General features: G+C 38.4%; 1 protein-coding gene across 1 annotated transcript in view; it reads right to left on the reverse strand.

The window, feature by feature from the left end:
* Positions 1 to 3,835: 3,835 nt before the first annotated feature.
* Positions 3,836 to 15,303, reverse strand: part of PCSK2 (proprotein convertase subtilisin/kexin type 2) — a 114,912-nt gene continuing 103,444 nt past the window's right edge. The window contains exon 12 of the mRNA XM_007428284.4: positions 3,836 to 14,261. Within this exon, the coding sequence (XP_007428346.1) occupies positions 13,775 to 14,261 (487 nt within the window). The 3' untranslated portion in view covers positions 3,836 to 13,774. The remainder of the gene's footprint in view (positions 14,262 to 15,303) is intronic.

Genomic DNA, 15,303 nt, shown 5'->3' on the forward strand with positions numbered 1-15,303 from the left:
GGCTTCAGTTACAAGAATGGATGTGGGGAAGAATAGCCACACCATCAAAGGAAGACAGACTTGAACATATAACAACTGGTTTTATTTATCCCCAGCTCTAACCTTAATTCAGGCCTAATTTGTGTACAAGAACTTGTTTGGAATTAAACTGTCCCAATCCGCCGGGGAGAACCAACGTATCTTCTACTTCCCATCTGTGATCAAAGGAAAATAATAGGGGACAAGTACATCTTCTTTGAAGATCACTAGTTTTACTAAACAAATAATCTTACAAGGGATTGGGGCCATTGTGCTTGGTGCCATAGCATATACAGAAGTGTATCAAATATAATGCCAATGGATTTAATTTCTTTATTGAAGTGATTATTGGACAGTACTAACACCAGGGTTTCTGACGATCCAAAGATCTGAATGTTAGCTGGTACCATCTGGTTGATTTTTGCCTAATAAACATTTGGTCTTCCATAGATGTATTTGCACAGTGGATGTGTGGTGACATTTAACCACAAAAGGCAGAATATTAGGGAGTCACTGGGAACTGTTATGCACAATACAGTGGAATGCTTGACTTTAATTAAACTGCGTTTATGAATAGGACTGAGAAACATAGATACAGAATTATGTATGTTAGTATTTACCCAGGGCCTCTTTTTCTGAGCATTTGCATAGAAATTAAAATATTGGTGGCTTTAGTTTCACAACAGAAGCCCAACCGAGTTAGCCGCTGACTTAATATCAATATGTGCATATCCTGGTCCAGAGATATCTTCTCTGCAACTTTTACCCTTTTCTAAACAGATAATTAGCTTTGTCAGCCATTGTGAGAATTAAACAGCAAGCCTGCTTTCAATTCCTCCTACCAGCCGTAAATGTTAAAAACAAATCTAAATGAAAAATAAGGAATTAGCAGGTACAGGTACCACCAATTGCCTCTTCAATAGTGATGACACACAGTAAAGGAGCATCTCTCTCAAGCTGGTGGGTGCAAAACCTGCATCAGTAGATGGCACTATTGGGTAACCTTTGAAGTGATAGAGTGGCTGAAGGACCCGTCCCTGGACTTCAGTAGCATCCGTGCATCATATTTTCTCCAAGCAGTGGTGAAAAGATCGAGTCTTTCTGGATCCCTTGTAGGTTTACCAAGCCTTTATGTTCTGTTGCCACCAGCAGCAGCAGCATAAACATTTGAGTGTAAGTTTAATGATAGGTTGTGCTTTGTTTGTTGGGTGATATAAAGACTGAGCAATCCTATACTGTGAGGTAACTATAGAGGAACTTAAGTTGTGGGTTCACCATTTTGGAACACACAGAGCAAAACGAGCAATGTCTTAACAGGATGATCTGCATGCGATGGCTCAAATTTCACCAGAAAACAGATCTCCAGGCTTCCAGTAATGGGCAGCACAGGCTGTTGTCAGTGAGTTTGATTTCTGAACAGATCTGTTTTGTTGAGAATTCTTAGCAAAGGTTAAAGAACTACTACAATAGTCAAGCTGCAGACCACAGTGCTGAACTATATCTAAAGATGCATAGCAGAGAATGTAAGGATTAAATTGCTGTAAAAAAAATCCACTTTAACCCAATGTTGCTTTAATCCAATCCTTGAGATACAGATCTGGTGCTCTGAGTGGTATTTCCTGTCCACATAACCTTCTTAATAATTTTCAAAGACATTAATTTGTCTCGGTTTATGGAGCTGGTGCTTCCGTGTAATTAAAAAGGGCATTGTATACATGAAAGAAACAATAGGTGTGCATCTGGTCACATACAACATCTGAAAGATGAGTGGATGGAACCCAAAACTTACAGTAGACTCCAAGGCAAAATTCTCTGAGCAGTGGGTTTCACCCATGGCAAGTTTTTATGTTCCTCGGTTGCTAATGAATTACCCGAATGAGAAATTCTTCAAAGAAAATTGCTTTTAGAAGATGAGTTGAGTGCATCAAATACTTAAGAATTTTAGAAAATCAAGCCATTATAGGGTCAACTATTTTTAGTGGGTGTATTTGCATATCTCAGCAAGGACTCTCTTGTCTATTTAAGGATAATTCCTTGATGCTTTCCAGATATATTGAATTTCAGCTCCCAGCCAGCATGCCAAAAGGAATGGGATGGAGGAGGGGGGATCAACACCTCTAGAGGATATCAGGTTGGGGAAAAGCTATTCCTAAGCAGGAATTGGTTCCCAGTAAGTGAAACTGGCCAGTTGTTAACCTCAGTGAAGCCATCATAGGCCCTATTCCCACAATATGCTTAAAACCATCAGCCACTAACCCAATTCAGTCTCCTTGGTAGTATTTCTAGTAGCATGCCATCACAGTAACAGGGTCAAGTATCACCATTTTGGGAAGACAGACCCACCCATTTTCTCCAGGAACTGTCTGGTTTTCCCAAAGGCCTTGCATCAGAAAAATAATAGTAAGGCTTTGCAACACTACCAGCCCCTTCCCCACTGGCCAGGCCAGCAGCAGTAGGTTGCAGCCAATATTTGGGAAACATGCTGTGTGCTGCCTAGTATTGGCAGTGAGTTCTATAAGGGAGGGCATTACTTTTTAATCTGGTCCTTCGGCCCAGCTCTTTTTCCAGGAGGACATCATAGGCAAAATGAGTCAGTAGATAATTAAATGCTCTCGCTCCATCTGACTGGATGGAGTTAGTTTAATCTTCTGTATGATGGGCTTTGCTTTGAGATAAATTTAATTCTATGGGTGTCCTTGAAAGGCTCAATTGATTCCTTTTTTATTATTCCACCAAACATGAGCATTAAACCAGTTAAATGTGTTATGGCAGCATGGGCGTTATTGCTCCCCACTGCTTGGCCAGTTTTGCCCTTCAAAATATATCTGAATATGTCTTCAATGGAAATAAAACCTTCTGCATAAAGCACATTGTGTCTCACATTTCTGTTTCAATGTTATGATTTAAAGGCCTCACATTTCCAAAATGCCCTCAGGGTTGTTTCCCAAATGCCCGTAATCTTTGGTCCAAAGTCAGCCCGCTTCAGGCAAGACTTTTTTACCCCATGCAAAGCAAAAAACATTTGAAAACATAGCCAGTCATTAAAAAAAGAAAGTATAACACCCCGCTGGATAAGAACAAAGGCCATCTCAAGAGTGATGAATTAAGCTTGATCATTGGTTATACCATCTGTGATGGAAGAGAGTGGAAATCACAGAACAGCTTGAAAGAAACAGAGTCTGCACTCCTAGACTATGTAGTCCAGCTACATGTTTTCCACAGTGTTCAAGTAGATGCCAGTGGAAAGCCCATCTTGGTGTATGTGGGCAATAGGACCTTCCTGTTGGTCATAGATAACTTTGCTGTTATTAGTCATGCTCATACAGACTCCAGGTTAGATTGTTACAATGTATTGCATTATGTGCTGCTCTGGAAGAACAGAAGTGTGTTTGCCAGAGCTTCTAAAAAAGTCCAGTGATTCCTGATTTGTTTAATGGCACACTTCAAAATACTGATCCAGGTGGCCTGGGACTTGAATACGTGAAACAAGGTGACTCATTATCCGTCTTCCCTTACCTTAAGATCTGACAGCTGTGGTCAAGCAAATGAGGGGTGGGCTTTTCCCACAATTCTATCCAATTTGTGGAATGCTCTTCCTGAAGAAGTTTTCCCGATGTCCAGCTTGCTAAGTTTTAGTGCAAAGCAATCCAACCCTTTCACATAATTAGTTTTATAGGTTTTATGCAGTTCTAAAATTTTGTAGACATTTCACTGTACAGTTTTGATATTGACCTGAAAAACATTTTGTAAAGGACCATGTATAAACTTAGTAATTAATAAATCAAACAGCCTATTACTATAGCAAAATCAGTTTCAGATCTCAGTTTCAGCAGATGGTTTGGTGAAGCTCTGGAACGTCAGCTTCTCATTTCATTTGTTCTTCGATTATATTTAGTCTGTATAAAAAAGACAGATGGAGAACAGACTGCCTTTCTGAGAATGTGAAAGTTTTCTTTACCTAACTTCTCAACCAACCATACCAGCATCCGTGCCTCTAGATTTTTACTTTCTCATCCTCATGTTCTGCCAATATTTTTATCTAACGGTAAAGTCTACACTGTCATACAGCTACTGATAAGCAATTGTGCTGGGATCTGCTGCTTTACAATATCTCTTTATTTTTGCTCATATTATAAAACATTAGCACAGGGCTTCATAATTCATTGCCTGTAAACAATTTACCCCATGACTCCCACTTTTTAAAAAACAAATTATGATAAATAAACATTATTTTGCATCAGCAGTATCACAAAAAGGACTCATAACTCTACTCTGATGCATACAATAAAATAAAATCCTACAAATTAAATCTTCTATCTACAGTAATAATTCTATTAATATCAAAATGTGCCATTGCTCCTTAGAATTGCTTTTCCATTAGGAATATGAAAATATATACACCCATTTAGTTATTTTGCTACTATATAAGACATTTAATGTTCAAATGGAAAACTTACATCACAGCAATGGCATCTCTACATATAATTAAACGATCCCCTCCATTTAGCATTTTGAAGGCTTTCTGAGACATTGTGATTTTTGCTTTCATAATAAATAAATTTTTATGGGTTATGCATGTCTATTAGAAATGCATATGTACATACGTGTGTATGCATATATGCAATAAATTCTTACTCTTATTTACAATAGGATGTGTGTATATAAATATATATGATATGCCAGTATGCTACTACTACACATTCCATATAGTATAGCAAATGTTAAATGTTTAAATTTAAAAGGTTTAAATGATTACATAAGTAAATATATAAGGTCTGAACCAGCAAGGAAGGATAGCTGCAAGGTTTAGTTCCCTGCTCCTGCTGAATTTGATGAAAGTGCATTATGCCAACAGAGATATTCATCTCCAGTGGAGCAATTATTTCATGCAGGACTAGAATCTAGTGGATGGTCATCACATTAGAAGCAAATTCTGCTCTCAGATATGCATGTTCATACTGTATGCTCATTAAGTTTTAAGGAATCATGGCTTCCAAAAATTAAAAAAAAAATGGGATTCAAAGGAAGTCTCTCTACCTCTTAATTAGCTTTAGGGACAGTCTATGGCCATGCAACTCAGTTATTTTGTATATACAAAGGCTTCCTCTAGTTTTCCATTGTAAAAGTGTTTCATGCAAAATACCCCACAAATGCTGATGCATATGGTGAATGTGCTTCTCTCATCAAAGGGAATGGGAGCCTCTGAATTTAAGGTGTGCTCAGTTGTGGCTAAAAGTTTTTCTGCTGTCCTCAGAAGGATCTGGTCAGTAGTTATTAAAGCTCTCATGTTCATGCAAAAATCTGAGATTAGAATTAGCCCCAATGTATTCTTTTACTCTATTTTACATTCATAGGTTTAAACAATGTAACAATGTCCATTCATAATAGTGAACAAAAAAAAATAAATCCAGAAGCAATGTAATAATACAAAATGTTTGCACATCAGTACACAGTTTGAGAATATACAGTGGCTTCCTGCAAGTCTCACCACTGACAGGATCCCCATGGGCCCAGGGCCCACACATTTTTACTTTTATTTCTCATTTCTGCACATTATGGACATTGCCTATCACAAAAGAAAGAAAGAAAGAAAGAAAGAAAGAAAGAAAGAAAGAAAGAAAGAAAGAAAGAAAGAAAGAAAGAAAGAAAGAAAGAAAGAAAGAAAGAAAGAAAGAAAGAAAGAAAGAAAGAAAGAAAGAAAGAAAGAAAGAAAGAAAGAAAGAAAGAAAGAAAAGAAAAGAATAAGGAGCTACTATGCATGTACAATTTTTGGCAGCATTATTAATTCATATGATTCCCATATTGTCAGAATACAAATTTAAACTTGGGTAAATTCAGATTTGGTGCACATCTTAATGTTTATATGTTGTTATGAATCTTTACCTGGAATGTGCAACCTCCCTATTTATTCAAGCATATAATTAGCCATGCCTTTTTTATGTCCAGCATTGGAGTTTCGTAAATTAAACCGTACTGGGGGATTTGAAAGATACAATATAGCGACTGTAAAGGTTATAATCAAATAATTAGTTTGTTCATTGCAAATTAACAAATACATGTAGATGTTCACACTGATTTGGTGAAAAATGCACACAATTAGTTTTCACTTTGAAAGGGAAATATATCTTTGCATTGTGCCCAGTACAGCAAGTCACATGTGCAAATAAATCATGAAATAATTGATTTGATTCTCATTTTATTACCATCACAAGACCAGCACTATTAAGAGTAAACACAATCAGTTCTTTAAAAAAGAAAAAGAAAATAGAAAGAACAAAAATAAAAATTGAATTAAAAGTAAAGAGATAAGAACCATGGTGACCCGGTGCCTACATTCAGCACCAGGCAATCATTAACCTTTGAGGAATGCCAACCATAGCACAAAACCTAGCAACCCTATATGGGTGATTAACAGTCCTATCTGTTAACAGATAAACAACATAAAAGGCGCCAGGGTACCCTGGGAGCTGAGATAGTAAGGGGACAATCAGAATAAACCCACTGCCATTGTAATAAGAGCGGTATGGAAAGGAGTAGGTAAACTTGGTCCAATCCATAAAGGCAGATGTGGTCTTTCTCATTGGTATTCTCTGCAAACTTGCCCATAAGAATGTTCTTAATTTCTGGGGCTCTGGAGAGTAATGTTTAGAAGCTGGAGCCCAACGGGAACCCACATTTTTCAAATGCTTCAACTGACTGGTTAGCCCAAGTCCTGTATTATTCACCTGGTCTACATCCACAATCCATCGTTTTAATGTCTCCTTGATTTGCTAAATCCCAGAGATGCCAAACAGTAAAGAGAGAGGGCACAGCTCACCATCTTACCCATAACAAGAACTGACCAGGCGGAGCAGAAAGAATCGAGCCAAGGAAGTATGGCTGAATATTCTGGCAAAAAGAGTAAGGTAGAACCCCATCATCATCTAGGCCTTATATAGCTTTCAGAAATGTCTGTTCTGCTTGCAAGCAAAGTGTCACATTTTGGAGCAGCAGAGTACTAAATATTTTGGATAGGGAAAGTAGGGATACTCGTGAGTCTGTACCCCATACATCAAGATACATAAAACTTTGGCATTAGAAACTTTTAACACTGAAGGGATATAGAGCCCACTGGCTCTGCAATAAACTCTCAAGATGCCAAAGGAAGCATTTTGAGCATTATTCCCTGCATATGACAGCTGGACGCTCCATGATCTTGAGGCATGAAAAAATCACTTCCAGATATTGATAACAATCCACTTGCTTTATCACCTGTCCATTAATTTGTCATCTGTGTTTAATCAGCCATTTGGCAAGCACTTTAACCTTAGTTCATCTTCTGTTTAGCAGGAAACTAATAATGTCTTACTGAGAAGGCTCCTGTGATGAACTCTATTACGATCATGCTTATGTAAAGGGTTGAGTGTTTGTGCTATAACTGCTGTATATGCAACATAATTCCTCTCTGCTCTGGACTACCTTGCTGAAATTTAGCAGATTTTCTAGGTCTGATTAGAGAGACGGTTTGGGAACCTCACTTGTACCACTTTGGGTTAGATCAACATTTTCTACTTCAGAGGAAACCTGGTGCCTGTATGAATCAGCCTGTTTGTTCCACATGAATCAGCAATAACTCCACAAGCCAAGGGGGAGGAGGCAAATAAAGGACGATGCTGCCCTGGATCAACACATGGAAGAGCTCATCCAAAGTATGATTTGGCATTGGAAATAATCGGGTAGTTCATTCATTCAAAGGCAGCAAATATAATCAGTTGAAATACCAACAATTATCTATCTATCATCTGTCTGTCTATCATCTGTCTATCTCTTCCTCATCTCTGGGCAGAAGAGGTATAGTGAATTAGTTGCTGTAAACCAGATTTATTCTGATTTGTTTGTCTTACTACTTTTTACCTTTTTTTCAGAGCTTTACATAACATTGCTTTCCTCAAAGAGACAATAACTCTTCCTCCAGAAGGATCCTATAGGCCCTCTGGGCCTAACTGCAGAAATAGCTGGTCTGTGTCCTTCAGGGAAAGAATGTAGAGATGAAATGACTGCAGAGATGTGGACTTTTCTGTAGTAGCAGATAAGAGAATTGGGTGTCATTTCTGGTTCACTTTCACCCTGCTTTCACCACACTTTCCCTTTCACCCTGCTTATTCCACTACACTCAGTGCTTCAAAATGTGGTGAGTGTACGTGAGAGGCAGTTGCACTGCAGTTTAGAATGTATATGTGTTCTCAAACCAAACTTCATGAAATGGGTCTTCTCTATGTTTGTGTCTCTCTCTGTATGTGTGTGTGAGCGTGTGTGACAGACACAGAGATTAAGAGAGATACTGAGTGTGGGTCTATGTAAGAACAAGGTCGGAGGAATTTTTCATGTGTTCTCTGCTGTTTGTGGCAGAGATTAGCAAGCACATGCACACCTGAGTTGTGTCAAATAAAATTTGGAAATAAAATAAAATAAATTTAACAAAATGAATTGATAATTTTACCATCGATCATTTAAAAAATAAAATAGCATCTTCTCTCACAGATGCATAGCAAAGAGACAGCAATATATGGCACAGATCAACATGGTTTTATACCCTGAGATCCTATTCAGTGGCTTACTAACATTCTTTTTCTCATTCCTCATACAGCTGTAGGACAAACGACACACACAAGCAAAGCTCCATGGTCAGTCTGCAAAAAGTAGTTGAACAGCTATACCTGTTGCCACATACCAAGCAAAGAGGCTGCCTTCCATCACACACTAAGTCATGATTTGTTTCAACCAATGTTTCTTGAACAAGCCACAGTGGCTGGATCAACATATTGCATTCATTCAACCATAAAATAGGAGGGCAAACTTTTTAGGGGAGAAGAGCCGCACGTGGCTTTTTAAGTGGCATTCTAGGTTATCACACTCTAAAAAGGAAACAGAACCAGGACAAAGAAATGAGTGCAGTCAAGACATAAAATTACATTACAAAAATTATTTTGGTGTAATTAAAACTATGGCTTAACAACCATAACACGCTAAGCCAAATCTGAACAAGCAACAAGTGGGCTTAGGGCAAAGGATCAAGCAGCCAGCAAAGTAAGTCTTAACATCAACCCCACTGAAGCTTCTCCTGTCAAGAACAGTACTGTCAGATGTCCAAAGAATGCAGCAAGGACCCCTAATGTCAGAGATGTCTGGCAAGCCTTGTTCTCCATTTTTCGACTTGCTAGCCTATTTTCTATAATGGTATATATTGATCATATATTAATTATAACAATCCTTTTATTGGATTGTTTCGGGGTGAACTGTTAATTGGAGTAGAGCCACTTCTACCATTCTATCCCAGGAAATAGATTTTAATGGACCACTGAAGAGAAACAAAGGATCAGGCTTTTAAAAAGTTCTCCCCCTCCCCCAGGATGCAATCTGGATTTTCTGCCTCCTGCTCAGAATGATTTAGGTGGCTTCTTATGCAGAAGAATTCACTGAACGTAATAGACACAATTTCATATCAACCATCCCACATATACCAGGTGAGGGTCACAAGCAAATGTGACATTCAAATTTCTGTTCCATAACTCAGTGCAAAAAGCTTCCTTTTTAGGACTTCACATATATTATTACTTTGGCTCTTCTGGTTATTATTAAACTGGCTCAGCTAGGGAGAAATGTCACAATTTTTCCGAGTTCAGCTATCAGAATAGCAATGTCCTTATTGACCTGTGGTGGAGATAGTGGTAGCCCTAACTCCAAAAAGTAATTTACTATTTGGTGAGCAGCAAATCTGAATTCTCAGGTGTCTGAGATCATCTTAAGGGTTGCTTTTGGGAGGTCCTATCCACAGTTGTCATTAGAAATGTGTATATATGCAGCTCCCTTCAAAAGCCAGAGATTTCAGAACTGCATTAAGCTTAACCTTTAACGTATTTTTCCCTATATTTTCTTTATTTATTACTTTAATTTTAAGGCTGCCCAACTCCACAGTGACTCTGGGCAGCATACAATTAAAAAATTAAAAATAAAACTACATATATCCATTACAAACAAATGAAATAATGGTGCAATGTGATCTTGCCCCTGCCAAAATTACACACTTCCAAGTTGTATCCAGTTGTTGAGAAAGATTTAAGCATGCATTTCCTTAAGAGGGAAAATGAGTTACTAAGAGCTCAACTTTGTCTAGCCAATGCCCTCAGTTATCAAATTAAATTTCAAGTAATGTTCCTCATAATTATCCTAATTAAAAACAACATTGGAATTGTACCAGAACCATGTAATAAGAAATAGCTAAACTCTCTTTAGAATTCTGTGAAAGTCCTAAACTGTTGCTGGAAGGTGGCAAGTCAGTGCTACTCTTGATCAATCAATAAACTAGTCTAGAATTGAGAATACATTGTTTTATGGAGTAAGTAGCATTACTTCAGAAATATAAGGTATTTAACCTGGGGATCATGAGTTGCTCTCGCAAAATCAAGAGATAGATGGGCCAGGACAATCTTTGTTCAATTTTATCAGATAAACCAGCTATACTCTTCTTTGAGGAATGAAAATCTGGCCACTTACGCTTCATGCTTTATTCACCTTATTTAGATTATTATTACATACTCAATGGAAAATTGCCAATGAATTATGTTTTGGAACTTGAACTAGTGAAAAACATGGCTCCTAGACTTTTATATGGAGTGCCTTTGTAGGACTTGTTATATCAAGGTGCTGGCTTTGGCCTACAAACCTACACAGTTTGAAGGTTGGTCTTCTTTGTATGAAACTGCCCATAGTTTATGACAAGCAGGGGCTGAGTTCTTCCATGCCACCTGAGAAGCTAAATCAATGGGCACAAAAGGCAAGGTCTTTTAGTTGCAAAATTCTAGTTGCTGAACTCATTCTCAAGAGAAATGAGATTGGTTCACGGCTTGCTTTATTTTTGTACCACTGACCATCTTACTTCTGTATTATTACTTGTTGTTTTCCACTTTTAAATTGTATGGCTTTTGTTCCCTGTTTTATTTTTAGAATGACTGGCTTTATGATGGTTTTTAATCTGAAGGGTTGATGTTCTTATTGTTCACTGACTCATGTACCTGGTGGATCAAGGGATAGAGCTATATGTATTCATTCAGACTTTACGTTTTGGATCTGAGCCTTCATTAACCAGGTCTTTGATTTATGCATTTCCAAAACATGCTTCAGAATATACAGGTTTATAACAGAAAAGTTTGTGGTTTTATCTTTGCAAATACTACCCATTATAAAGACAGAATGGGAAACACAGAGGAGTGTGAGAGACAATTCAAACATTATTGCAGCCCATAAATTTGTATGAAACACTGCACAAATTATATGTACCCTGATGCATTTTGCATTGAGAATTAGACAACACTAATTATTCCACATTTCATGAGAATCATTATTTGCATGCAGAGTGCCAGCAGCAGCAAGGAACTGGGATGCTGTTAAGAATCCAGAGCTCAGTATGAAAGCAGCAAGAAAAGGGTAATGCAACATTACTTGCTGGGTTTTGAAGCCATTAATGTGAGCAGAGAAGGTGATGGAGCACCAGATTGTGCTAGCTCCTGCTCTCATTTCACACAGTCCACGTTCTCACAATAAGAAATCTTTCCCCACCCATGCTCTTGCAGCATCTGTATTGACTACAGATCCTCAGAAATGTCCAGGGACTTTGTGGTGCATTAGAACCCAATATAAATGCAAACCAGGAACAGCTAACACTGCATCAAAATATATTTACACTGAATTGCAGACACCGTTCTGATTTCTGCACTCTACTCTGAAATTTCTATGGAGCAGAACAACTTCAGTGAACTCCACCCCCCACCTCCCAAATTTTGCAGAGAAGAATTAAACAGTTCCACCCATCACTTCTTCTCACTGTCAGAATATTAATTCATTTGTGAGTATTTTCTCCTAAAGACTTTAGGGCAATAATTTTGCCAGGCAGATTATGTGTTTTTTTTTCATATGCTTGGTGTAAAACGGATCTCGTTCCTGTGGAATCCATCAGGGCAACTTTCATGATCATAAGCAGAGAAGGTTGGTATGTATGCTTAAAACTCTTTTAGGTGGGAGGACAGATGAGAAGACACAAGTGAGCATGAGGCATTGGTAAAGACTGCAGATGCTTATTCTTCTCTCCAATCAAGATAACCATTCCTTGTCTTTGGAAAGACAAAGGAAGGAGCCTCAAAGAGACTTGGAGCATCTTTTGGTGTTATTCAACTATTGTTGTGCTGAAATAACAGTAATGAGGACAGGGTATATTTTGCTTCATCGATAGCAATGGGTCACTAGAAGATGCTTTAAATCACTAGGGGGGATCCCACCAGAATCACTACCACTATCACTATACTGTTTCCCCACTCCATGACACTTGCAAACAGGGTTCACCTTAGCTTGCAGGACACCAGAAAAATAATCTAAGCAGGACCATGAGCTAGCTGCCACTGGCCAAATTATCACTTCTAGCTTAGATCTCAAGATTTCAGAAGAACAGCCACACTGTAGCCCATGTGGGGATTGTGAATATAGCAGAAACTCCACTATGTTTCATTTTGATGTATCTCCCTAAGAGTATATGTCTCCCTGCTCTTTAGGAAACCATTTAACAAGCAACAAATAAAAGTCTTGAAGTGTGCTACACAAATTGGCAATTATTTGTACAGACTGGTCTGCCAAAGGAGCTATGATAAGTGCAAAGGGAGGCACTTATTACTGATGTCAGTACTTCCACTTCTGATACAGATTGGTGATTTTTTTTCCAGCCTAGGGTTACCTTGAAGGCATGAGTGAGAACCTGGGTGGACATTATAGCCTGGAAAACTAGCTTGCCCATAGGCTTCATGTCATTTGTTTCATTTTTACATAGTCAAAAGTAAGTCCCACTGAATTCAGTGGGGTTAGTTCTAGGAAACTATAAGCCTGCAGTTTATGTGATAATGCATAATAGAGTCAGTATTCTATAACTTTTGACAAGCTAAGATTCTTGTTTTATTGGTTTTCCATGTGCTTGAAATAATCTTAGGACCAAACTGTATTTTATACTTTTTAAAAACTGTGCTTAAAGTTTTGTGTTTTGGGGGGGGAGGGGTTGTCTTTTTGGGGAAGGGGCAGAACAGACTGCTATAAACAGTTGCACTGGTTTCCTGCTGAAAACCTCTCTCTTACTGCTATGCGCTGGTGAAGATATTGGTTACTGAAAACAGACTTTTCAAAGGCAAATAGCAGCCAGGGATGAGGAAGATTTTCAGCAGGAAAGTGATGCAAGATTTTGCAGCTGTTCTTGTTTAATTTCATTCATGAAAACATAAATAAAATATAATTTGGAGCTCCAACATTTGATATTCATTTCCCTCGTTGATAACTGACAGAATTTCAGCAAGTCTATTTGCCCTCTTCAGAAATATAAAATAAAATTGTAAGTTAGGTGTCAGCCATGACAATATAAAAAGAAATGTGGCCACAATTTTGCTAGTTGGTTGTTCCATATTGCAGGAGGACAAATAAAAACATGTAAAATACCCCTCCCCAAAATATCCTGTCTTCAAATGAAAATAGTTACAGCCATACACTCTTACAAAGTAGTTGGTACGTAATCATATATTTGTGGCTCAGAATTCAGAAATTTCCACTGTAATTAAATTAGACAGTGCACCATTGTAGAATGAAAAGGCTGGAATAGTAATTGAGAGACAATGAATGGTATGTGCCTAATGGGAATGTATGGGAAAGGACAAGGGGGAAATGTAGCCATTTGGCATGCAAAGCAGTGCTAATTCTTGTTTAATATACTTTTGAGACTTCTCTCTACTGCTTCGTCTAATTCTTCTTCCAACTCCTCCTTTTTGGACATGGCCAGTTTAGACTGGTAATCTTTCACTATTTGGTCTATGTAGGGAGCACTTTGAGTCCCATGTAGCATTAATGTCCATTCTTTGAGGACTCCCTTTTGGGGCAAGATCCCAACAAACCCAACTTCCAGAACCCAAGTACCTCTGGGGTCTTCTCCCCAAGAATGTGTAGTCATGAAAGGCCACTTGTCAAAGCCCACCTTGGAATCATCATCCCTTGGCCGTCGACTCAGCAAGATGGATTTTGTCCCCATTGGTGATGTCATGTTGATATTCAAATCCCCTCTTCTTGTAGAGTTCACTGTGATAACTGCTTGAACGTGTTCAAGATAACGGACAAAGTTTTCTTTCCCCTCACAAGCATCTGTTGTAAGTGTCAGAACCAGCTTGCCACCAGACGGTATTTTCCTAGGATTTGCAAATGAAAAAGCAATGCTGAATACCACATTTTTCATAGCACCCATCAGTCAGAAAACACAGGTTAAGACTTGGAATGCAAATACAAAAGGACTGAATCAAGATAATTAATAAGTGATTTATTTTCACATAATGGTTTAATGTTAATTTTGAATCTTACAAAATAGACGAGTTATATAACAAAGGGGAAAAATAGAAGATATTTTCTTCTCCCAAGCCAGTCAGAAGGCCCCTGCTTCTACTGATTCTGAATTTCACCCATGATCCTTACCTTGTATGAGAATTCAACTTCAATGAAAGAAAAATATGTTTATTGGAACAAGTGAGAATCCCACAGCTCAGAAGGAGTTGTCAGTGGTCTTACTGATGGTAAGAATGCCCTGTGGGGCTTTATGGGATCATGAAATTCTGCACTTGCCTTTTCAGGCCTTAATCTGTTTATTTTATTTTATTGTTATTTCAGTTTGTAACCAGCATTTCTACATAGAGCATCTGGGGCAGATCCACACTTTCTGCTTGGCCCATCACCAGTACAGCCACATTACTGAGTGCAAGAATGGATGTCGTCATCCTATTCCTACTTCCAGCCCATTACAAATGCATCCTGTCCCTGTGTTTTCCAGCTTTGATTCAAATCTGATGTTTTCTGACCTGAACCATCTTAAACCCTTCAGAGAGGGTGATCTTTAATGCTTTGTTCTGTTCTATATCAGCCCTATAGCACATCCCCTCTTCTCCAGTGGCTGGTCTCTTCCCAGGGCATCCAATTTGGGCTGCCAGGCTGCTATGTTCTCTGCAGATTGGCAGTCAGTATCATTTACAAACCATTGGTTGATTCAATGATGGCCATTAAGTAAATGAACTGTCCTCAATCATAGAAACGCATACTCCATTCATCGCTCAGTCGGCACCCTTTTGGTTTTTGCCCAAGCTGGGTGAAGCATGCTCCCCTTGCTTTCCCACCCCTGCCTACAATAATGTAAAGCTTCCCTTCCCAATAATGTAAAGCTTCCCTTCCCTTCCCTTCCCTTCC

This window comes from Python bivittatus, unplaced genomic scaffold, assembly GCF_059951505.1.
Source record: "Python bivittatus isolate LINGU-HERP-01145 unplaced genomic scaffold, Pbiv_v1 ctg000020_np1212, whole genome shotgun sequence".
NCBI classification, from domain to species: domain Eukaryota; kingdom Metazoa; phylum Chordata; class Lepidosauria; order Squamata; family Pythonidae; genus Python; species Python bivittatus.